The following is a 26,523-nucleotide window of genomic DNA, read 5'->3' on the forward strand; positions in this document are numbered from 1 at the left end:
AGACTGAAAGTAGTTAAAAAAGAAATCAATTGTATTCTCAGACAGTGTTCTGAATTTTTGATGCACAGGAAAAGACAACACTATTATTTCCGTAGCTCTAGATCTAGTCACTTACTTGCAATGGAAATCCATGCTAATGAACAATTTGCTGATATCCCGTCTATTAGAACCCAGCAGGGGGAGATAACCACTGACCCTAAACAGATTAATGACACATTCAAATCTTTTTCCTCTGACTTATACATATCAGAAGTAACCTTTGATAAAAACTAAATATGAGGAATTTCTGAGTGGGATAGACTTAACTTGCCTAACAGAAGCTTAGTCTGAACAGTTGGCTGAGCCTATTACTTTAGAAGACCTTAAAAGCGCATTTCTTGACATGCAGAGGGGATGGCATTCCCCCAGAGGTCTATTTGACTTTCTCAGACCTTCTGGGCCCTCTGTTGCTTTCAATGATTCAATACTCTGTAGAGCAAGGCAGGTTCTCCAGGGATGTCAATACGGCCCTAATTTCCTAATTGCTAAAGAAGGATAAAGAACCATCTAATTGTAGTAGTCACAGACCTCTGAGTCTACTTCGTGCTGACCTTAAAACTATGCCAAGTTTCTGACTCGCTAATTACAGAAATACATGACATGCCTCGTTCATTGTGAGCAAACCGGTTTCATAAGAGGTCACCTACCCACGGATAATCTCAGAAGTTTACTGCACATCAGTGTTGCTTTTGGCAGCCATTTTTGATTTAGTGTTGGTCCTAGTCTTTTGGATGAAATTCTTATTAGTTTTAGTCACATTTTAGTCATTTCTATCCTTGATAGTTCTATGCCGGAGATATACTTGCTTTTAACTACGCGTTCGCATATGCACCCCTACGCATCCCTACGCTCCATGGCTGCTTCGTGTATGCGAACGCAAACGCATGATTAAACAGCAAGTATATCTCTCGCTTTAGTCTAGTTTTAGTCAACGAAAACTAAAAGGGATTTAGTCCAGTTTTAGTCATTAATTTTAGTCCAAAGAAATAATGACTTTAAGAGCTAGTGGGGCAAGTGAGGCAAATTCCACAACACCATGTATAGCTAATTTCATGCCCTAATGTTTGTGTTTATGTCCAATACAGACATTTCAACTTACAATAAAAGGTGCACCAAATGTCATATGGTGTACCGTTATCAGGAGTGGAAAGATGGTCTTCATAATTTCAATGACCGTGTAATCCTCACACTGCAGCTTTGTCTCTACTTGAGGCACAACCTCTAGGTGTGTGTGTGAAAAAACAAACTATACAAGGTGTTGTGACTCATGTTGCCACAAATGATATCTTTAATTTGCCATGGTCCTAAAATCGTTCCAAGATTTCCAAAATTATTTTATTTTTTCACCTACTGTGTTTTCGTTGGCACATATCATGTTTAGTTTGACAAGTATTTCATGTAGGAAATACAAGTTTTGTAGCCATTTACAGCAGTAAATCCTCAGGTACAATGATAGTAGGGATTGTTCTTACTAGTTTGTACTGATACTTTTCTGGGTATTTGTATCATTCCAAATATTTTCCAGTTATTCTTCTGTTTTTACTATAGAACCACATGTCGGCATCGCGAGTCATCAGCGCTCTTGAGACTTTGCTGAAGATGAAGTTTCCAGCCACCAACGTAATTTTTCAAGGATACTGCCAATTCGAGGCACTTTGCAACACAGAGTACAGATACTCTTGTGTAGATTGTGGCTTCTACCCTCCTGTGGTGGTTATGGACCTCTACAGAAAAGGAGTATTTAATTTTGAAGATATGTCTCCCTTTAGCTTCCATCTGTGTACATACCTTTTTAAATATTTATTTGATAGGTGCGACATAAGATTCATTTACAATAGTATCATCCATCTAAGGGTATTTGTATCTTGTGTTTGTCAATTTCAGTTAGTGAACTGGAAAACCAAAAGATGTCTTTCATGGTGAGCACAACATAGCTGCATTCTGGGAATCTGTTGATCTGCACACGATCAGCGGAGGATTTTTTGAGTGTGAGTCTGTCTAGATTTTAAAAATACAGCAAATTTCCGCGGAGGTTGTGTGTGCTTCTCCTCAGAATAAACAATATTTTCTGTGTTTTCCATAAAGCCCCTTCACAGAACCCATTTGTTGTTAAACTAACATATGAGAAATGGGTGCCTTGTATCGGAGGGGAGACTCGTAAAAGCAGCACTGTCCTAAACACAGAGTTTGAAAAGGCGCCATTGCGGAAGTCCTCTGGTGAATCTCAAGGTACAGTGAACTTTTGTTCTTATTTTCAATTAAATACATTTGCTCATGACAATTCAATGTCATTCTGTATGAAATGCGTTTTTCATTATCCCTCTGATGTGCAGCAGTACAAAGTAATATGTCTTTTTTTGAATTGTATGCCCTCTTGCCACAACTAAGGGAAAACGCTGATCATGAATCCAAATTGTTTTTAATGATATAAATAAGTCATTTTTTTTATTCAATGCCACAAAGTGATATATTTAATTGTCTAAATGTTTTCTGGTCTAGGTGTCCACTGTTCGAAAACTCTGTAAAACATGCAACATGGACACAAAGGGTTCCCGTATGGACCTTATTAACCGGCTGCGGGAGGAGATGAAGAGCAGGCCGGCCTATGACAAGGTCTTTCAGTCCATTTGGGGAGCCTCTGGTGAGCGTGGAAATGTAAAATTATTGCAATAATTACATCAAATAGATAAAGACTTTAGACTAAATGTTTGTTTTGTATTCTCATAGGTGGATGGTCTGTCATTATGTGCCCCTATGGAATTGTGTACAGTCTTTAGTTCAACCTCAGAGCAGAAAGCCCCAGAGATTTTGCAGACCTCCTACTGTCATGGAAGCATTTACCTAATGTCTGTGTTTATGACTTTGCACGCGGATTGGTGGCCCATGCTAATTTGAGAGTTCCAGATGACCCTTCATTCCAGCCCTTTGAGGGAAGGCTTGCTGACCCAACAAATGAGAATGTTGAGGCTGCTGCCCATGGCAACCTCAAAGTGCATCTCCCGTGGCTAGTTGAGAAACTTGAACATCCAGAGTCAAATGGCCATCCTGTTACAGGCTCAAGCAAACACTATGTCCTGTATGACAAATTCCATCAGGCAAATACGAAAGACCCACGGGATGTACTAAGAAGGATACAGATTGTTCCAGAATTTCAGGCAACTTTGAACAGTCAGGTTGCAGTTTTGCTTGTCTGTGAAAAAATAACTACTTTTTGAACAACATGGGGCCTTTTGCTCACATCTTCCAAATGCGCAACATCCTTGAACACAGAAACAACCATCAAAATGAAAAACTGCTGATACGTCAGTTAAGAAGAGATCTACAAGTTCAACAGCTGCACAATATTACCCTGTCAGACTTGGGCCAAGTGATACTAGGTTAATGTCAAACTTTAATTCAGAACATTAATTTCTCTTCCATCAAATCTTTTGACAATTCCATATTTTTGTTTTTGTATTGTGTCTTTCTAACCTAACCTTAATTAAGGTCCACAAACCTTGCCTGACAACAATAAGGCTCAGGAACCCCACAGCAAACCCTGACAGATGTGGGCACTCTTGATGCAGGTACATGTGTCATAGTATAACTGAAGCAGTAAATAAATTATTCAAGTTTGTTTTATTACAGTGTTCTATCTCCTTGTCTTTAGAAACCACATTAAGTGAAAAGGAAACAGTCATCGACTCTGAAGCTCCACCCAAGGCCTCAAATGAAGGACTACGCTGTGGGCCTCACTGTGCAAGTGTCACAAAGTTGGAAGCTAAACGGTCCTCCTGGTCATTTATATTGCATCAGGATCAAGAACAAGTGATAATCCTTTTTTTTAGCTATTGCATGTGCATAGGGAGTGTCAGGAATGAAAGCTTTAAGTGGATATTAAAGTTGTACTTAACAAGTGGTTTGTTTTTGCCAGCTCAAGTACGTATTGGACACCAACAGACCAGGCAATGAACTGATTGTACGCACATTTAAAACTTGCCTGACTCGATCAGACTTCCTGACACTGGGCCTGAGGCAAGAGATGGAATCCACCGTTAAAGTTAATTGTGCTACATAGTGCTATGAAAACAGTATCAATGTGTTTATTTTACAATTAACAAAAGTATTTTTTCATAGATTGGGAATGCCTGCTTTGAAATGACAGAGAAGATTGCTTTTTCCAAGGTACTATATGCTCCGTAGAACAACTTTTGCCATTATTGGGTATATTTTTTGAATGAAGCTCACTTTGTTTTTCAATGCTTGATCAGGGGAAGAATGTCTGCATGACAGATCTGTATGTCTGTCCCACCTGGCAACCACCTCACAATAATGATCCAATGGCAAGTCTACCTGTAAGTATGCATCATGTATGTCAGACATACGATGCCATGCTGGACTTGAACACATTCATATTAAATCTTTGATTGTGAATATCTTTTGGAAGAGTCAAGCCCATCAGATGGATGCCATTTTCATCCCACTGTGGACACCTGGTCATTACCAAATATGTGTGAGTATCTGTACTTCTTCAGAAGTTATGAATGCCGTGTTGATTTCTTTTTAATATTGACCATTGTATTGAAGAGCGTGTTGGGAGAAATAATTGCAAGCCATTATTTTTGTCTTTTGTTTTGTATATTGTCACTTCCTTCTCAAAACTGCAGCCAGTTCATCCTGGGGCACATGCACCTCCACCTAGGAAACAATAACATGAAGCACTGTGATATGATACTGTTGTTACTTGTTTTCTAAAAGCAAAGGCTGTCCTCTTTAGGTCATCAAGCCAGCTCAGAAAGAGATACTCTTCCTAGACTTCCTTTATGCAGAGATTGAGTCAGGATTTAGAGGCCAGCAGTACATGCCAATCCTGAGGTTACACATAGAAAAAAAATGTATTTGGTCGTGTTCTTATGACCTTTGCATTCTTTTCATGATCAAAAATGTAATTCTCTTCCTCTTCCTCTTCCTATTGTCTGTTGCACGCCAAGCATTGGATCTTGACTAGGCACTGTAAAGTCATATGATACATGCTTGGTTTAAAGGGATATGTAAATAAACAAACTGTACTGGACTGGGGTAATTATATTATGCCATTGTAGTTATGGAAAAGTCTTTGCCCACTGGACCAAGGAATGTCAGGAGCTCCTTGAGGGAAAGCATGCTCTTGGTCTTGCTCTCATGTCTTCAGGCTCAAGAGAAAGGTTGAGCAGGACACTGAGGTTAGTTATCAAGAAGGACCTTAATACACATAACTGAAGTATTGATGATTTTAGTGTTATTAAAACACAGTTTAACACACGGTTGTCTTTAGAGTCCTTGATGCTAGATTATCTGGATTACGATTTTCATGACATATTTGCCAGATAGGCATGGATCTAATTCTACAAACTGACTTGCTCAGGCAACCACAGCAGAGACGGCCTCTGATAACGAACGCCTGTGAATGGCTGACCTAAAGTTGTTCTGTGTTTTCCAGACATCACAAAACCCAGGACAGAGGTGGGTTTAAAAGTTAATTTAAGAACTGAACACTTCAAGGCCTATTCACTGTTTTTAAGAAAGTGACTATCTTTTGTATTTGTGAAAATGCTTTCACATGCACTGTACAAAGATAACAATTGGATAGTGTATGTGTGTTTAATTTCAAACATAAAATGTTAACGTCTTTTATGCAGTTAGACTGCTGTGTCTCTGCTGGGCTGGCTGCACAAAGATTGTGCCAGAAAGTGCCATAAACATCTCAACGATGGCTCATTCAACTGTGGATGCACAGATATGAATGACAGACCAAGGTACTACTACTTAAATATCTGTATGTAGTGTCCTGCAAAAATAAAGATGAACACTGATATACTGAGCCTGCACTTTTCAAAGAAAGGCTTCATGAACCATTTTTAAACCCTATGAGAAAATGCCAGCTTGGGGAGAAATATTAACCCCAAATACTAGCTGTTTTCAAAAGAATTTAAAGTTTTGACCCACAGGCATTGCAATCATATTTTCATCACAAAATGTCAGGTGAACTTCAGGTGGAGGTATCTTCCTGTCTATAATCTCGAGATGCTCATTGATAAATGATTTTGCAGTAGGTGCTGGCAGTCCTCTTTTTTTTTCATCTTTATCCGCAGGATAATGGATGCTGTTGAGCAAGGAGGGATTCTGGCAGGATCAGATCAAGGTAACTTTTAAATAGACTGTGTTGTTAGTAATTACATTCTCTATCAGTGATTACATGTTTACCCTTAGAGCACCACAAAGTATGATTGGATCATTTAACTGTTTTTCAGATGCTGATCAAAATCCTGGAAGAAGAAAGCATGACCCGACTGCAGGCAGAGATCATGATGGCCAGTGGGAGCCTGATTTAACTTTTGTTGTTTTCTTTTATCACAACAAAGAGAAGTCCAAGTCAAGTTCTTAATGTTGTCAGCATGATAATGTAATGTGTTTAACTGTATTCCAGAAATAAAATAGAATTAATAGAATACTGACAATCTGACACTAGGAAAATCTAATTATTGCATTCATTTAATAGTTAAACCTGAAAATGAACACATCTCTAGACCCAGGAACTCCCTGTTCTGTTGCAGTCACACTTGTCTGGGGCCACTGTGTTGCTCATGATGCCCCTCTCTCATCCCGGAAGATCCCTAGTGGGTGAGGAAACGACCAGCAGGATTGAAGTCATTTAGCTAAGTTTTTCTCCTATTCTTTTGAGCAAAGAATGTGTGGGGAGTCTGTACTGTGTTTAATGAAGGAATCTTCTGGTGGGCAAGGCAGGGAGAGCATGCCAAGAAGAAGACCAACTTCCGTTAGATGCAAACATTGCTGATACTGTTAACCTTGTGATTATTTTGGATAAATATATTCACACTTGTAATGGAATGGAAGATCTCCTTCATTCACAGTATTCTTGTGTAATTTTGTCAATTATTTCAAATCGCTGAAAATTGTGAAAAAAAAAGAACAGTAAGGCTGATAAATTATACACATCTATTTCTCGATCCGTGCTTTTTTAATGCCCAGTGGTGGGTGTGACCAAACAAGGATGGGATGCAGGTGCATTGCTGATGTCTTCAGCATTTGGCAGACAGATTGCGCACACAGTTGGAGGAAATGCCATGCATTTTGATAGTCCTATAGCCAACCCACTACTCGTCTCCTCTAGTCAACGAAAAACAACAGATAAGTCTCGTCATATTTTCGTCATCAAAGAGCTATGTTTAGCTCGTCACCGTCTCGTTTTAGTCATGAAAAAAGGTGCGTTAACGAATTCATTTCGTCATCGTTAACGAAAACAACACTGGTAGACACTGATGCTGGATGAGAAAGCCTGGCTCACGGTTGGCATTCCTCCCAAAGGTGTTCAGTGGGGTTGACATCAGAGGTCATTATTGACCTAGCTTTGTGTGCAGTGACACAGTCACGTCAGAACAACAATAGATCCTCCCAAGCTGTTGCCTGTTCCACCAAACCTTACAGTGGACACTAGGCCGAGGCAGTAACTGGGCTTTTCCCCTCAATGAAAGCTTTATTTCCAAAGCAACATATTGCATATTCTCTATAACATGTGGAGCACACTCGCTCATGACAATAATCTATTTTATATTTCAGATCTTCATTTGATAGATCGATTAGATTTTCCTTGATGGACTAAATTTATGACCGGTCAATTAATCATCAATTAAACATTATCATTCTTAGCAGTAACTATGTTTTCATACTGTCATATCTTTCTAATGCTTTACAGGGCATACAGTGTTGTGTTACAGCCTGGCTCAATGGCTGCAACACAAAGGGAGACAGACACCAGGTGGCAGGCTGAGAAACTTAATTTATTTAACCAAACAAGTCAACAAAACATGTAAGAAATCAGTAGATCAGTGGTGTAGTGCAGGTATGGGTGCATGTGGATGTGTATGGGAAAACAAAAAAAAGGAACAGCATGCTGGGATAATGCTGCTGCGGTGTTAACCCTCTGAGTGCTGGCAGGAGAAGAGCAGAAGAAGAGAGAGGGACTGCAGGCTTTGGCAACTATTTAAAAGGAAGGAGCACACTGGGCCCAGGTGTGGCCCATCCTACTAACGACCCTCCTGCAAGAGAGAGAAAGAAACAGCAGCAACAGGGGCAGGAAGAAACTAGTGGCAGGGAGGAGGGGTCGTCACAATTGTGATAACCTGACATGTCAGCACTGTCAAAAAAACACTTGGCAGGTGATTAGACTGACCATCTGTGTATCATGTCTAACAGCAGATAACTTCATCCAATGAGATCAACGAATCATATGATGCACTATGAGAGCACCGTCAAAAATAGATAACTTGAACCTCGGCAACATGGATTCTCACACGCTCTTGTAATCTCATGAATTATCAGAGTTACAGTCTGATGTTAGTCTAAATGTTTACATTTGAATCATTCTGACATTACATGCTCACCCCAACCCTGTCCTCAATTTCAGCCACTCTCCTGGCTCTTCTGGAACAAGCCATGCACCTTTCAGAGGTGGAATGTGGCAAGGGGGCCATTAGAGAGACAGCTGCCCCTGATTATTCCTGATTTTAACTGTATTTTCATTATTCCCTGATAGTTTTGACAAAAACTGGGGCCACATCATTGAAACCTTATGAAACACACACGTTATCGAGCAAAAACACTTTGCTCCGATATGAAATGGTAATAAGTTTTGCTTTTGATGAAACAACCTCACACACAGAGATGATGGATGTTTTGAGGGTTGACAGCTTCCCTTATACTTCCCTTAACTGTGACCCACTTGATGGAACAGTTCATCTTATTGGGGGTTGCAGGGTAATGTGCAGACCAGTCCTGGAATTTCATCATTTTAGGGGCAAGGTCACTTGGTTTTTGGCCTCATTTTTTGGGAACACAAAGACCAAATGCCAGGCAGCAAGAGACAGAGGAGAAAACATTAAAATCACCTGGAGCAGTCACAGACAGAAAGAGCTGAGTTCGAATCAAAAATAGGCTACAAATAAGATGGATAAAGGACTGAAAACATCAATGAGAGTTGAGACGAGACAAATTACTGATCAGATTTATCTGTTTATTGACTCAAATCTGATTTGTCTTGGATTTTTCAGGAGTGATGTCATCAAGGTTTGACACACTGGTGGAAGTGACATCATCAGTGGGAGTGTGACATGCTCATGGTAGAAGTGAGAGCACGTGGTGGAGATCATCACAGTACTGTAGCACAGACGTAAGGTTTCCTTTCGTGGCAGCCAACATCATTGGGTTGATCTTGAATTTAAAATGAAACAAACAATTAGTGCAGCAACATATTATCCCCATCATTATTTTTATGAGGATCGTTTTTCTCAGTGGATGTACAGTAAAAAACAAGCCTAATTGAAATAACTAAGTAAGAATGCATTAGGTAATTTTTTACAAAAGAAAAGTTGTCTTATCTTGAAGATTTAAGTCTTTCTGCAAAATCACAATCAAGAGGACAATAGATAATGAGTATTTACTATTCCAGTTCATCTCCAAGCAATGTTCCCTGTTGAGATAGTTGCTGGGCTGTCCCTTTGGGAAGATTTTGTACCAAAAATCGGAACCATCACTCCACAACCATGAACCCTCCTGAAAAAAAATGAAAAAGAAAAGGTTTAAGGGTCAATTCTCTCATAAAACATTTTTGTGTTGCTATAAAACAAATGAAATAATAATAATAATAATAATTGCCCTACTTTCCTAAGATTATTCTGTCTTTCTAGTAGTCACCCTCTCATGCATGGTAAATAGTTTTTTAATATGATGAGAAAAGTAACTAATATCAGGGGAACAGTTGCATCGTCTGTTGATCAGTTGATTCTGTTTATTGTCAAATCTCTCACCTTTACTGTATCGTGGCCTCCGATCCAAGCTCTTGTATTTTTGCCAGTCACCTTCTTAATCAGATCGAAAACGATTTTGTATTCCTCTGTGTTGTGGACTGAGGCCAAATTCCCATTTCTAGAAAGGCAGTCCATCTAGTGAAGAAGTCAGAGTGAAGAAGAGATTCAGGGAGTGAGTAAAAAATCACACAGAGATGGACTGAGTCAGATTACGGCAAAGAAGTGAAACAATTTGAAAATACTGGACAGACAGTAATAATGTGACGGAGAAAGAAGAAAGAATCTTTTTTTAACTTCTTCTGTTGAATCAGTTTTGCAAGAAAAACATATATCATGAATACAGTTTGGCAGAATAAGTAATATTGCACAAAAAAGTACCTCTGCATCAATCCATGACTTTGCACCGCTGTGGTAACTGTAAATCTTGTTGCCATAATGAACCCAGTCAGAAGGGCAGTTCTTAGAGCAATCACAGGCTACATGGAAAAAAAAAAATGTGATCATTGAAGGAGGCCAACATCAACTGAATTTATCATCTCAGTCAAAGAGGAGTTCGTGTCTTCTGCTGATGAGACGAAGTATCTGCTGCACATATGTAGATGAAAAGTAATACAGCAATTTAGTAGAATCAACTATTCTTTTCTCATTAAGTCAACGTAAATATACAAGTTATATTTGTTTGAATTAATTAAACTTAAAAGTTTTTGCATTTTCAGAGCACTTCAAGAACCTAAACATTAGTTTTTTAACTTGAAGTCTTTTGACTTGAAATGACGAGTTGAATGAATTCAGTCAACTCATTAAATTAAGTTTCCAAAAATCATGATCAGGATGATAGCAGAACTCCCAGCATGCATTGTTTTGAGAACAAACATGCTCCTGACACCTTTGAAGTAAACATCTATGGTAAAGACTTTTTGTGTGTCTCTAATACACTTTAAGATCAGTCATGGTCTGCAGTGTTTTCACATGAATGAAAAGACTGCAGACCATGATGAATGTTAGTATTGTTTTCTGTCTCTACCCTCTTATACTCAGATTTTAAGGATTTTATGGACAACCAAACAGTCAGAAACTCTCCAAGAGCTGGAGAGCAGCAGTCTTGAAAGTCATTTTGAAAACTTATCAGTAACTTGGAGTCTGCAGTCACAAATTTCCAGCTGTCTGTATTTTCAGCCTTCACAATTCAAGGAAGAACCAACCTGCCTGTGAACATAAAGAAAACATTATTAGCACTAAACTCAACTCCCAAACATGGAAATGAAGCTGTCATGTTGTTGTCAAAGACACATTTTCATTTCAATACTCTAAATAATGTCATGTTAAAAACATGATGTTGAATTCAAAGACCTTATAAATAATTATCATACTGTACACATTACTTACAGTTGCTTCAGTCCACAGTCCAACTGTCAAGCAGAGGACCACAACGAAACACAGACCTGAAGACATCTGTGTAAAGATATATCAGAGAAATAAATGCACCTTGAAAAAGTTCACATTTTCTAAATGGGACATTCAAATGCAGAACTTTTGCTAAGGTTTCTTTTTTTTAAAATAAATGCTCATTGGTTATATCAGAGGATGATATAAACCCAAAAACTTTGCAAGTGGACAATAAATGTAAATGTAAATGTGATGAAAGAGAAGAATTAAAACCTCACCTTGCTGCTGATGATCAGATGAGGCTGCAGCAGTAGCAAGTAGAGTAGCAGGATGTCTTGAAAATGGAAATGCAGTCTTTATATAACTTCTAGGTTCCACTTGTTGACTCGTACGATCACATGATGTTGTTTAATTAAAGTAATGAATTCTGAATTATGTGCACAGACTTCAAGACAAACCAGAATACTCTTTAAACAAAGTGAGAAAATATAGATACACGCTGTTCTTAAACATCAGCCAGTGCATGCTTCAGAAATTAATTCATGGGTTGTAATTGACTCTTACTAGGTCCCCTTTATGGTCTGTCCTCCAGTGACCCTTGAGCAAGCTTGGTACCTCGGTCAACTTTCTCCTGTCCTGTTTCCTGTACTTAGATATGCTATCTGCTGGGCTCGTCTGTGGTGACAAGAAAACCAAGTTTTGGAGACGGTTAAAAGATTGATGAGGGACCTATAGTCTCTTCTTAAATGAGGTATATTTAGCAAAATGGTAGCTAACTAGTTAGTTAATCGACATCAGTAATTAGCTAACTTCTTAGAGCAAAACACTGGCTGTCTGAAATTCCATCATAACATGCTGTTTTGTAGGCTAAAGTCAAGGGTCTGTTTGTTTCTTGGCATTTTTAAAATAACTTATTTTCTGTATATTTAATTTTCTCTCACATCTGAAAGTAAAAGCTGAAACAACCAGAACCCTAAAAGCTTTAATATGATTAACATGTTTTCTTTGGTGTATTTTGTCCAAAAAGAACAGCAGACTTAAGTTACAGGACATCTGAAGGATGTTTGGTGTGGAGACTTTGGAAATGGAATAAAAGAGGTGTGGCTCACAGTGGTGTGCACGGATCAAAGCAGCACATCACAGATGCTTTTATGTTTATGTTTACTCATTACACTCAATTATGTGGTAGTCTTGAGTGTGAGTTTTGATATATTGTTGTACAAGATTGTGTATTTTGGAGAATCCTCAGTGTTTAATATGAGTATAAGGCATTAGTGGACAGTACTGAAGTACATTTACTTGAGTACTGAACTTAAGTGCAATTTTTTGAGTATCTCTACTTTACTTGAGTATTTTATTTTATTTCAATTTTTTTGGAAAATGACTTTATGACTTTCAGATTATTTGTAGACTAAGCATAGCTTTGAAGTCAGCTGTTGTTTTTTTTTCTTTTCTAAAATGTAATTAGCCACATGCTGTGTTCCTCACAGAGGGAAACCAATCACAGTACCCGCTCTCAACTGGCAATGATGTAAAAGCAGAAATATGTCATCCAGGCGCTTTGTAACAAGCGCAAGGAAGCTCTCCCTCTTTCATTCAAACAAAACGCGAAAGTGGTGATAACAGCAGAAAGACAAAATTAAATTTCAAGATGTTAATTATAATTAGACAGAGAAATAATTCCGGGTAGGCGTTTAATGTTGGATTGTTTTTTTGGGATGAGAAATACCACGTAATTGATGTATATACTGCCCCTGAAGCCAGAAAGAAATCTCAGGTTGGCTTAAATCTAATTGTATGTGGTGATTTTAATATAGTTGCATCACAAAATGACAATAGCTGTCCTTTTTGTTTTTGATTGCATTTCTATGCTAAGTTTTTATAGGTGTTTCTGTATGCTTTGTGCAGCATAGTAGTTCTACAACCAAGTCAGTGCATCATTAGATGGTTTCAAAGAGTTACAGGGTTGAGTAAATGCAGTGTGAAAACAATACAGCAATTTATTGATATTAGAAAATGTACTTTGTAATTTGTTTTTTTGAATACTTTAGTATTTTTAAAGGCAAGTACTCTAGTACTTTAACTCGAGTAAAATGTTGACTGAGCAACTTTCACTTGTAGTGATATTTGTTGACTCAAGAGCTGGGGTTGAGTACTTTGTTGACCACTGAGTATAAGGCAGTAGAGGTATGCACATCAACTGGGATGTAAAAGAAGTGCAGCCCAAAGAGGGCTGAAGATGGGTCTACACACCAAAAGCAAAAAAAAAAGATTGATTTTCACTGATAAGTTATGGACCAGACATTATCTATAGACATCGAATGGGTTTCTTTGTCAGTGTGAGGTAACTTGACAGTTTAGCAGCCATCTGCTCACAGTGACAGTGGTAAAATGCTTAGCCAACATGATTATCATGCTCGCAGTAAACCAAAGGATTGGACAAACTACAGTTTTAGTCAGATGATGATGCAATATGTGAAATGAAAGATTCACAAAAGTTGTTACAGATCAGTTCTTGCTCTGATGCAGTCAGTCCTTTGACCTCACAGTAAGAACAAATCCTTGTTTGAATCCCAGTTCAAATGCTTAATTTCTGCGGACCTGCACAACCATCTCTCCAAATGGACACAGCGAGGTAGCCATGATGTGTATGGATGTGTCTGCAAATGAGTAAAAGTAAGTATATCTCAGGTCTAAATCTCACTGTATAATTGTATATGTGACAATAAAGCTGAGCTTTACCTTAGGTGCAGATTCCTCTAATATGAATGTATTTCCTGTCCCAGGACACTGGGCTGGTGAAACGGTTATTGGAAGGATTCTGATAATACAGAATAAATGGGGAGATCAACTGGCCGACGCATATTCTTTAAAGAGGTAATGTACACTTTGCAACTGCAACATGTTTTTTGAGCTATAAACTAAATGATATGACTGTACTGTGATGAAACACATTAATGCTGTTGTTAACATTGACATTTCTTACCAAAATAAAGAGTTAGTAAGAGTAAAGTATAGTTGCAGTTATATTAAGAATTCAAACATTAGATCATAGACACCAGGGGAAATGTTTTGTCTGTCAAAATAACTGGACCCCTGCCCTTGTACAGTCAGACAGTCCACCATAGGTGACAGAAAGTACTCTATGATAAACTGCTCAGTTTGCGTTGTACCCATTCCCACTGACAGGACTGATCTACTCATGGGTTGTCTGCCATTTTGATCTGTAGTTGGTCAGCTTCTCTCCTGGACTTTGCTGGCATTATGTGTCACAATTTTTTGTTGGAGCCCAGAACAACACTTACACTGAGTGACAGACGACTTGCCTGTCATTCAGGTTTAATTACTCCTCCACAATGTCTCATGGACCTGTTTTGGTTTTATTATTTCTCATGTCATTCCAAGTATGTGAAACTGCAGTATTATGTGTTAGAACAGTGTGTGCATGAAAATAAAGGACAGATTATACAGGACAGGTGACAACCCTGTCAACACATCATCTACTATTGTTAGGGACAAATTTATGTCATGAAATTTATATTAATGAAAAGAATGTTAAATCTCTCTGATCAGACGTGGACGCTCCACCTGACTGAACAACTCTTGCCTCACAGTTCAGTGGGTGGGGTGGAGCCTCAGGCCTGAAGTGAAGTGACACTTTAAGTAAACTCCTCTTGGGTGTTTAATCAAGATGATATTGTTTAATTTAACTCAAACATCCTTTTTGAAGTAATAAAATCATCATGAAACCCACAGGCAAGTAGCAGTACCAATTATACAATATCTAGTTAAATGATACTAAATGGCCAAAAGAATATGGACACCTCTGTCTTCATACTTTTCTCTACTTTTGGTCTGGGGCTGCGTCATTCATTTCATTTTAAGGCTGACTTAATAAATACTCTTATAAAATCATCTCCTCTTCAGTGACCTGTGAGTCCCCACCCCAATTCCTCCCCCCACCCACATGTGCAGGTGTTCGAGTTTTGTTATAATGTCTTAACTGTTGCTTTGTGCTGAGGTGTTTTTTTCCAAATCCCACACTGTGTCCCCCCTCATCAGGTGCATAGTCTGGGATCTGCCTTTTTTTTCCCTCTTCCTCCCCTCCTGTTTTTCATTTGTTTTTCATCTAAGTAAGCGAGGCGCCGCTCAGGGCTGGCTGCATCGTGGTCCTCCTGTCCCTGTCCTCCCATGTCAGTTATTTGTACTGTCTTTTGTGCTTTTGTGTCCTCTGGGACAGGTTGTAACCGAATGGAATTTCCAAGTTGTGGGATCAATAAAGTTTCATTTATTCATTCATTCATTCATTCATTCATTCATTCATATAACGAGTGATGGTGGTTCTGAAACTGCTACTCGCCTGTGTGACAGGTTATTATGTGACCAAACAAAATAAAACAAAAGTGATTAATTCCTACGTGAAATATTTGATTTAAAAAAAAGTTTGTTTCATATATCTTTATTACTGTTAGTGTTTTATGTTCATAACATTTGATGTCATTTTTTGATTGATAATGTGTGCCAGCGTTGGTCAGCCTTAAAATGAAATGAATGACGCAGCCCCAGACCAAAAGTAGAGAAATGTATGAAGACAGAGGTGTCCATATTCTTTTGGCCATTTAGTATCATTTAACTAGATATTGTATAACTGATACTGCTACTTGCCTGAGGGTTTCATGATGATTTTTACTACTTCAAAATGGATATTTGAGTTAAATTAAACAATATCATCTTGATTAAACAGCCAAGAGGAGTTTACTTAAAGTGTCACTTCACTTCAGGCCTGAGGCTCCACCCCACCCACTGAACTGTGAGGCAAGAGTTGTTCAGTCAGGTGGAGCGACAACGTCTGATCAGAGAGATTTAACATTCTTTTCATTAATATAAATTTCATGACATAAATTTGTCCCTAACAGTAGTAGATGGTGTGTTGACAGGGTTGTCACCTGTCCTGTATAATACAAGATTGTCCTGTATTGAAAAACAAAATGCACAGTCCCTTACTGAATCAAAACAGAACAAAATCTGTCCTTTATTTTCATGCACACACTGTTCTAACACATAATACTGCAGTTTCACATACTTGGAATGACATGAGAAATAATAAAACCAAAACAGGTCCATGAGACATTGTGGAGGAGTAATTAAACCTGAATGACAGGCAAGTCGTCTGTCACTCAGTGTAAGTGTTGTTCTGGGCTCCAACAAAAAATTGTGACACATAATGCCAGCAAAGTCCAGGAGAGAAGCTGACCAACTACAGATCAAAATGGCAGACAACCCATGAGTAGATCAGTCCTGTCAGTGGGAATGGGTACAACGCAAACTGAGCAGTTTATCATAGAGTACTTTCTGTCACCTATGGTGGACTGTCTGACTGTACAAGGGCAGGGGTCCAGTTATTTTGACAGACAAAACATTTCCCCTGGTGTCTATGATCTGATGTTTGAATTCTTAGTATAACTGCAACTATACTTTACTCTTACTAACTCTTTATTTTGGTAAGAAATGTCAATATTAACAACAGCATTAATGTGTTTTATCACAGTACAGTCATATCATTTAGTTTATAGCTCAAAAAACATCTTGCAGTTGCAAAGGTCCTAAGAAATTAAACATTTGAACTGGGATTCAAACAAGGATTTCTTCTTACTGTAAAGTCAAAGGACTGACTGCATCACAGAGCAAAAACTGATCTGTAACAACTTTTGTGAATCTTTCATTTCACTTATTACATCATCATCTGACTAAAACGTTGCCAAAGGACTCCTGCACACTGTCTAACTTACAATCATTTATTTGCAATGTTTCGGTACTAGACCTTTATCAGACAAAGTTATTTACTAAAACTGTAGTTTGTCCAATCCTTTGGTTTACTGCGAGCATGATAATCATGTTGGCTAAGCATTTTACCACTGTCACTGTGAGCAGATGGCTGCTAAACTGTCAAGTTACCTCACACTGACAAAGAAACCAATTCGATGTCTATAGATAATGTCTGGTCCATAACTTATTCATGTAATATGATCAGTGTCAACAGCAACACCAATCAAATACTAATTTTTTTTTTTTCAGATTTTAGCTTTAAGTGTGCAGATGCATCTTCAGCCCTCTTTGCGCTGCAGTTGATGTGCAAACCTCTACTGCCTTATACTCACATTAAACACTGAGGATTCTCCAAAATAGACAATCTTGTACAACAATATATCAAAACTCACACTCAAGACTACCACATAATTGAGTGTAATGAGTAAACATAAACATAAAAGCATCTGTGATGTGCTGCTTTGATCCGTGCACACCACTGTGAGCCACACCTCTTTTATTCCATTTCCAAAGTCTCCACACCAAACATCCTTCAGATGTCCTGTAACTTAAGTCTGCTGTTCTTTTTGGACAAAATACACCAAAGAAAACATGTTAATCATATTAAAGCTTTTAGGGTTCTGGTTGTTTCAACTTTTACTTTCAGATGTGAGAGAAAATTAAATATACAGAAAATAAGTTATTTTAAAAATGCCAAGAAACAAACAGACCCTTGACTTTAGCCTACAAAACAGCATGTTATGATGGAATTTCAGACAGCCAGTGTTTTGCTCTAAGAAGTTAGCTAATTACTGATGTCGATTAACTAACTAGTTAGCTACCATTTTGCTAAATATACCTCATTTAAGAAGAGACTATAGGTCCCTCATCAATCTTTTAACCGTCTCCAAAACTTGGTTTTCTTGTCACCACAGACGAGCCCAGCAGATAGCATATCTAAGTACAGGAAACAGGACAGGAGAAAGTTGACCGAGGTACCAAGCTTGCTCAACTGTCACTGGAGGACAGACCATAAAGGGGACCTAGTAAGAGTCAATTACAACCCATGAATTAATTTCTGAAGCATGCACTGGCTGATGTTTAAGAACAGCGTGTATCTATATTTTCTCACTTTGTTTAAAGAGTATTCTGGTTTGTCTTGAAGTCTGTGCACATAATTCAGAATTCATTACTTTAATTAAACAACATCATGTGATCGTACGAGTCAACAAGTGGAACCTAGAAGTTATATGAAGACTGCATTTCCATTTTCAAGACATCCTGCTACTCTACTTGCTACTGCTGCAGCCTCATCTGATCATCAGAAGCAAGGTGAGGTTTTAATTCCAATGAGCATTTCTTTAAAAAAAAAACAAAAAAAGTTCTGCATTTGAATCTCACATTTAGAAAATGTGAACTTTTTCAAGGTGCATTTATTTCTCTGATATATCTTTACACAGATGTCTTCAGGTCTGTGTTTCGTTGTGGTCCTCTGCTTGACAGTTGGACTGTGGACTGAAGCAAATGTAAGAAATACGTACAGTATAATAATTAATTATAAGATTATAATTATTAAGATATTTATATCAATATCATGTTTTTAACATGACATTATTTAGAGTATTGAAATGAAAATGTGTCTTTGACAACAACATGACAGCTTCATTTCCATGTTTAGGAGTTGAGTTTAGTGCTAATAATGTTTTCTTTATGTTCACAGGCAGGTTGGTTCTTCTTTGTTGTGAAGGCTGAAAATACAGACAGCTGGAAATTTGTGACTGCAGACTCCAAGTTACTGATAAGTTTTCAAAATGACTTTAAAGACTGCTGCTCTCCAGCTCTTGGAGAGTTTCTGACTGTTTGGTTGTCCATAAAGACAGTGTTGACTCTATTTCTTATTTGTCAAAATCATTAACATTAGTACTGGGCTGCTGAAGGGTTGCTCACTCAACTTTCAGCACATTCCATTGAATATTAATAAACAGCAGGGCAGGAAAAATACTCTATACCCAGAAATATTAAGAAACTTTAAATTGTTAAGTTCAGGCAGGGTTTAGGTGTAGCAGGTCAATGTCATGATCCAGTGGCTGAAACAGCTGTTGTGAAGTGTTTGTGCTTGAATCCTGAAAGTATAAGAAAAAGACCTTAAAACTGTTTTAGCTTAAAAGGAGTACCCTTCAAGAGTTGACCATCAGTCACTGTCTCTTCTGCTTGTGTGACTTTGACACATCGGCGGTCTCTTCTGCCTGTGGCGTCACATTCAGCTGGTTGTGCTTTGAAAGGTCAGCATCAAACGATGTCAAAGTTCAAATAATTAGAGCTTTGAGCACAGCCGGCAGCGGCAGATCTGAGCGATGCGCCATGTCGGGGGTGGCAGTGCCACTTGGTCGGCCGACACTGCTCTCTCCATAAGAAAACCATGGGACAGCCAGTGCAAAGTGTTTTTACAGCTGATCATGTGTTGGGGCCTTAAAGAGAAGTTGATGTATTTTTTGTAATGATTCAAAATAAACTTGACATTAATTCAACTGCACTTGAGATAACATGTTCAAAAAGATCAAGATATTAAGTTGAACCAACAACCCTTCATTCACACTGACAAACATTACAAACAGATCTGACTTCCTTTTACATTTTCTCAGTTTGAAAAGTCGATTCTTCCTCAGTTCTTAAAATCTGAGTATAAGAGGGTAAAGACTGAAAACAATACTAACATTCATCAAGCTTTTTTTTTTTTATCATATATGTTTTCTTCAAAGGTGTCAAGAGCATTTTAGTTCGCAAAACAATGCATGCTGGGAGTTCTGCTATCATCCTGATCATGATTTTTGGAAACTTAATTTAATGAGTCGACTGAATTCATTCAACTCGTCATTTCAAGTCAAAAGACTTCAAGTTAAAAAACTAATGTTTAGGTTCTTGAAGTGCTCTGAAAATTAATGCTTAAAAGTTTAAGTTTAATTAAATCAAACAAATATAACTTGTATATTTACGTTGACTTAATGAGAAAAGAATAGTTGATTCTACTAAATTGCTGTATTACTTTTCATCTACATATGTGCAGCAGATACTTCGTCTCATCAGCAGAAGACACAAACTCCTCTTTGACTGAGATGATAAATTATCTTTGCTGCTGTTGATTGATGACATTTGTCCTCTGCTGTGGCTCAGTAAGGACACACTGTCCTCAGACACACAAAATAAAGAATATCTCACTGAAAGGACTAAATTTGGAAAATACCAACTTGACTTGATTAACTCAAACCACAGATGCCTCAGACTGACTTCAGTTGATGTTGGCCTCCTTCAATGATCACATTTTTCTGTTCCATGTAGCCTGTGATTGCTCTAAGAAGTGTCCTTCTGGCTGGACAAAGTATGGCAACAAGCTTTACAGTTACCACAGTGGTCCAAAGTCGTGGACTGATGCAGAGGTGACTGATGCAATATTATTTATTCCGCAAAATCTGTTCATGATATATGCTTTAAAACTGTTTGTTCTTACAATACTCATTAAAAAGAAGTCCAGAGATAGTTAAAAAAATAGTATTCTTTCTCTGTCACATTATTACTGTCTGTTTAGTATTTTCAAATTGTTTCACTTCTTTGCCGTAATCTGACTCAGTCATCTCTGTGTGATTTTTTACTCACTCCCTGAATCTCTTCTTCACTCTGACTTCTTCACTAGATGGACTGCCTTTCTAGAAATGGGAATTTGGCCTCAATCCACAGCGCAGAGGAATACAAAATCGTTTACGATCTGATTAAGAAGGTGACTGGCACAAATACAAGAGCTTGGATCGGAGGCCACGATACAGTAAAGGTGAGAGATTTGACAATAAACAGAATCAACTGATCAACAGACGATGCAGTTGTTCCCCTGATATTAGTTATTTTTCTCATCATATTAATAAACTATTTACCATGCATGAGAGGGTGACTACTAGAAAGACAGAACAATCTTAGGAAAGTAGGGCATTCATTCATTTCATTTGTTTTATAGCAACACAAAAATGTTTTTTGAGAGAATTGACCCTTAAACCATTTTTTTCTTTCAGGAGGGTTCATGGTTGTGGAGTGATGGTTGTGAGTTTGTGTACAAAATCTTCCCAAAGGGACAGCCTGACAATGCTGGCAACAGGGAACATTGCTTGGAGATGAACTGGAATGGTAAATACTCATTATCTATTGTCCTCTTGATTGTGATTTTGCAGAAAGATTTAAATATTCAAGATAAGACAACTTTTCTTTTCTAATAAATTACCTAATGCATTCTTACTTCCTTATTTCAATTAGGCTTGTTTTTTTCTGAGAAAAATGATCCTCATAAAAATAATGATGGGGATAATATGTTGCTGCACTAATTGTTTGTTTGTTTCATTTTAAATTCAAGATAAGCCCAATGACGTTAACTGCCCAGACAAGAAACCTTACGTCTGTGCTAAGGCCCTGTGATGATCTCCACCACGTGCTCTCACTTCTGCCATGAGGATGTCACATTCCGACTGATGATGTCACTTCCACCAGTGTGTCAAGCCTCAATGACATCACTACTGAAAGATCCAAGACAAATCAGATTTACATTACTGGTGAAAGAATGACAACCAATCGGCTTTGATTTGAATGAATCAATAAACAAATCAATCTGGTCAGTAATTTATCTCGTCTGTTTTTATACCCAACTAACTACTTTTTCTCACTGACCTTTTCTGCTCCATCTGGTTGCTCTTTCAGTCCTTTATCCATCTTATTTGTAGCCTATTTTTGATTTGAAGTCAGCTCTTTCCATCGTGAGCTCATTTGATTATCTATACTCAGTTACAATGAAATTATGATTGGCTTCTCTCCATGGATCAGAAAAATATAGACATATAAAAATATAAAACATATATAGGAGCAGAAACAGACAAATACCAGTAATAACAGCTTTAAAATAGACTAAGGTTATGCACATTGTGCAGACTCTTCACATTTTGCAGGTTATTTAGTGGCAGTGGGTAAACATTGAATAAATAGATTTTAGAACTACTATTCACAATTTGTGCAGAATTGTGTCCACAGATGCAGTCTCAGACTGAGGGCTGTGTGTGTGCTGGTCACAGTCTTTGTTGTTGTGTCTCTATAATAATTATGATGATAATAATGAATTATACAATATAACATAATTTCAAGGTGCTTCAGTGTAAGACATAACCAGTTATGTATCCATATAGTTTGTGCATTTGCACGTTCACTTCTTGAACTAGGAGATCTGTCTCCTCACTCCTCACAGCTGATAAGTGTATCCCGTTGTGCACTGCTGTCTTAAGGGGCAGGAAAGGGCAGGGTACCCCTCAATTAAATTAAATCAGTATAAGATAGAGCCTTTTATGTCTTTAACAAAGGCATGTTTAGCTGCTAACAGTGAAGAACACATTTGAAACAATTTGTGCATTTTTTCATTTTAAATCTTCCCAACATAATGCATTATAGCAGCACAATAGCAGGACAATTGTCAGGATCGTGCTACGCTACACACTCTCCTACAGGCTGATCCTGTTACTGGAGCAGAGAAGCTGTCAGAATTTGTTGCTTCTCCCACACCACAGTAATGGGGAGATTTATATTAAACAGTCACACAAATTGTTCCAAATGTTCTGTTCATTGTTGAATAGCAGCAAAACAAGTAAGCCTGGCTGCACTGTGTAGAAAAAGAACAGAATGTGAAAATATAATATGTCTCCTAACATGCAGATGTATTTATAATACATAAATGTATTTATACATATATGTTGAAACATAATAAGCGATGGATAAAAAAGAGAAACTTTGAGAGGTAATATCAAAGTATATCTCAGTGTAGCTGAAGCATCTTGAAGCGTATACTTAAAGTTCAAAATACAAATAGGGTGATCATTGTGACCATGACACCTAGGCTTTTGCTAGAAAACACTGGCTTTTAGCTAATAATTTATGTAGCAAGCATGTTAGCTTTTTCCTAATGTCACACCACATACCCAAAATGTGTACGATCATTCATATACTTTTGTGTAAATACACAATAGTATGCATATTTTTGAATGCACAGTACAGTGCAAATAACATGACTTCCTGAAAGCCTCATTTCAATTGGAGATTCGTAACCATGGTAACCCGTGCCAACAATGAACTAATTTAAAAAATACATTACACCCAGGGACAGCACACCTTCGCTGTATCAGACTTAACTATAAGCTCTTTTTTACCAACTGAGCTAAACATCCACCCCTGTAAGCTCATTTTTATCTGTAGACCCTGGGTTAGGGGTAATTGGTTATACCAACTGATGTATATTGGCTTGCTAGTTCACTAGTATTTTGCTAACAACAGCTTATTTAAGATGTGACTGTAGTTCCCTCAGCAATATTTAAACCATCTCCAAAATGTAATGTTCTTCTCAATGTAGACAAGCCTAGCAGGTAGCTTAACTAGCAGTATCACTTATTCTGTCAAACTGTATTCATGGTGTATGTTTTTAAAACAGTTTGCTCTTACAGTACTGTTCCAGCAGAAGTCCTCAGATAGTGAAAAAGTTTTTTTAAGTGGTCTTTACTCCATCTCTATATTATTTTATACTCACTCCCTGTTTCTTTCTCCTCTTCAGTCTTTCTTCACTAGATGGACTGCCTTTCTAGAAAAGGAAACCTGGCCTCAATAAATAACAAAGGTGTATGATCACATTCATGCCTTGATTAGGAGGGTGAGTGGCAGAAATACAAGAACTTGGATTGGAGGCCATGATGCAGAAAGGTGAGTGATTTGACAATAAACTGGATCTGACATAAGAGTCCCCCTGATATTGGTTAGTTTTCTCATCACATTAAAAAGATATTTCACCTTCATGAGACGTTCACTTGGACTAGTAGTTCCAACCTGTTACAGCCAACAATAAAGACATGCAGGACACCATTCTGGATTTACAAACACGCAGTATGAGGGAAAATCTAGTTTTCGCCGGCATCCCTGAACACACCACAGACGACTTCAAAAAATCTGTCAAAGAGTTCATGTCAAGACTCAAACTACCCATAACTAACCATTATCTGCCTCCATTCGTCAAATCACCTGCGACAAAGGAATCCAAACACCCAACACGCGCCTTGCTGTTCCTATGGACCAGGACCCCGACTCATTACTACAAGAAACAATTAAACTTAATGAATTATTCTCCAGTATTTCTCAATACTCCATCAACTAGAACAAATCTTCCATCGTTCCATTACAGAGTAACAGCTGGGATGTGGCAGCCCATACATCGCTGACCACATCACACATTTAGGCATCAACATCCCCCCCATGATGTCAGAGCTGTTTGGTCTCAACTTCACCCCGTTACTCAAAACAATAAAATAATGACCTCCACCCCTGGATGAATCTAACAATAACCCTTCTTGGCAGAACTGCAACTGTTATAATGAAGAGTTGGCAATGGGGAAACAGTCCAAGGATGAGTGCTGAAGAGTCTTCCATGGATACACTGAAGAACAAGGGGTTGACTGGAGGCCATGATGCAACAAAGGTGAGTGATTTGACAATAAACTGGATCTGACACAACTGTCCCCCTGATACTAGTTAATTTTCTTATCACATTAAAAAGATATTTACCCTTCATGAAAGGTTCACCTGGACTACTAAATAGACAGAATAATCTTAGGCAACCAGGACATTTATTTCAGTTTTAGAACCACAAACACATATATCCTATTTATTTGTGGTGGTAAAAGATGTGTTTTGAAATGACTGAGCCTTAAACCTGAGCTACCCTACATCACGTGTTTTTTTTCCTATCGCCCCATTTTGGTCATCTATATTTGAAACTTTTTCACAGATGTACAGTCATCAGTGGACCCTGTATCTACTGTGTTTGGAGTTATTCCAAAGGTGGTGCCCCTTTCGAAAAGTCAGTCTGACTTCATGGCTTTTGTGTCCCTTCTGAGCCACCATCTGATCTTCCTGAAGGAGAAGGACAGCGCTCCACCTTCACATGCCTGTAAGGTCAGAGCAGTGACAGCACACTTAAAGCTAGAAAAGCTGAGATAAAGGCACAATTAAAAAATAGTACAAGGCGTGTCAGCCCTTCCAAGATGACTTTAACAACCTTCCATCTGCCAGGTTGACTAAATAAAGCCTTCATACCCCCCACCAGCCCCAGCCCCTACATTTAATTTATATAGTTATCTACTTATTTATGTGATTTAATATGTTTCTAATTTTTACAAACAGAAACTTTAATGTAGAGGAAAAATTATTTGTACTTTTATTGAAGTAGGAGTTTGAATGAAGGACTTTTACTTGTATTTGGGTGCTTTTATATGATTTTACCGGTGCTTCCACTTTTGCAAGGGATCTGAGTACTTTTAATTGTTTTAATTCAGGTGTCAGCTTTGTTTAAACACGTAGGCAGTTCACATTTTCTTGGAAAACTTCAAAGTTCAATACAGAACTTCGCCTGACGCCTCCAGCACAAATAAGACACTCTGTAGAACAGCAGGTTAAGAGGACCACAAGCAGGTTAAATACAATTAATTTGGACCTTTCCTGGGTGCAGCAGACTTTTGGTGTTATTTCAAAGAAGTCACTTTAATTGATTTATTTATATGAACCCAGGTTCTGGGGCTTGCAGCACATTGAAGAAGCAGTTATTTAAAATAAGTATTTATTAGGTCGTCCAGGGTGTACCCCGCCTCTTTCCCAATGTCAGCTGGGATAGGCTCCAGTCCCCCATGACACTTTGGCAATAAGTGGTCACAGAAAATGAACGAATTAATTTATTAGGTCAGCCTTAAAATGAAATGAATGCCACAGCCACAGATCAAAAGTACAGGGACATATTATATAACAAGTGATGTTGGTTCTGATACTGCGATTTGCCTGTGGGTTTGCTCCTTCATGATGATTTTATTACTTCAACAAGGATATTTGAGTTGAAATTAAACGGTATCGTCTTGAGTAAACACCCAAGAGGAGTTTACTCAAGAGCTTTAATATTCTTTTTTAAATAAGAATTTCATGTATTCCCAGATGACGTGTCGAGCCATTTCCCACGAATTGATGATTTTTATAAATTTGGTAATAAGTGTCAATATTAACACCAGAAATAATGTGTTTCATCACAGTACATCCATATCATGAAGTTTATAGCTCAAAAAACACATTTTAGTGTGCCGTACCTTTTTAAAGAATGTGCTTCAGCCACTTTATTTCTCCATGTATTCTGTATTTTCAGAATCCTTCCGATGCCTGTTTCAGTATCCTAGGAAAGAAAACACATTCATTTTAGAGAAATATGCACCTCGTCATTTACATCCGGCATTGTGAGACACACGCTTCTAACACTCTGCAGACATACGATACCTTAACTAACACCTCAGTTCCAGTACTTGGAGCAGTGGGCAGCTGCTGTCCAGTGCCCAGGGACCATCACCAACTCTAA

At 38.0% G+C, this 26,523-nt stretch overlaps 1 protein-coding gene and 1 long non-coding RNA gene across 2 annotated transcripts; one reads left to right on the forward strand and one right to left on the reverse strand.

Moving 5' to 3' along the window:
• Positions 1-11,264: 11,264 nt before the first annotated feature.
• On the reverse strand, positions 11,265-11,925 carry LOC146325542 (uncharacterized). The gene is made up of 3 exons (XR_014770721.1): positions 11,832-11,925; positions 11,546-11,601; positions 11,265-11,333 (listed from the first exon to the last, which is right to left on the reverse strand). It is a non-coding gene; the product is annotated as an uncharacterized LOC146325542 (long non-coding RNA).
• Positions 11,926-20,114: 8,189 nt separating this feature from the next.
• On the forward strand, positions 20,115-21,728 carry LOC146325543 (galactose-specific lectin nattectin-like). The gene is made up of 4 exons (XM_084721619.1): positions 20,115-20,506; positions 20,761-20,895; positions 21,131-21,242; positions 21,466-21,728. The coding sequence occupies exons 1-4, from the start codon at positions 20,366-20,368 to the stop codon at positions 21,525-21,527; spliced, it is 450 nt and encodes a 149-aa protein (XP_084577745.1). The 5' UTR covers positions 20,115-20,365; the 3' UTR covers positions 21,528-21,728.
• Positions 21,729-26,523: the final 4,795 nt, after the last annotated feature.

The sequence above is a fragment of the Lutjanus erythropterus genome, chromosome 6 (assembly GCF_056507025.1).
Source record: "Lutjanus erythropterus isolate fLutEry1 chromosome 6, fLutEry1.hap2, whole genome shotgun sequence".
Taxonomy (NCBI): domain Eukaryota; kingdom Metazoa; phylum Chordata; class Actinopteri; order Lutjaniformes; family Lutjanidae; genus Lutjanus; species Lutjanus erythropterus.

Coding starts and splice junctions, on each gene's coding strand:
- LOC146325543 (XM_084721619.1), top strand. CDS start 20,366: ATGTTGGCCTCCTTCAATGATCACATTTTTCTGTTCCATGTAGCCTGT. Junction 20,507..20,760: donor AGTCGTGGACTGATGCAGAG/GTGACTGATGCA, acceptor CTTCTTCACTAG/ATGGACTGCCTTTCTAGAAA. Junction 21,243..21,465: donor CTTGGAGATGAACTGGAATG/GTAAATACTCAT, acceptor TTTAAATTCAAG/ATAAGCCCAATGACGTTAAC.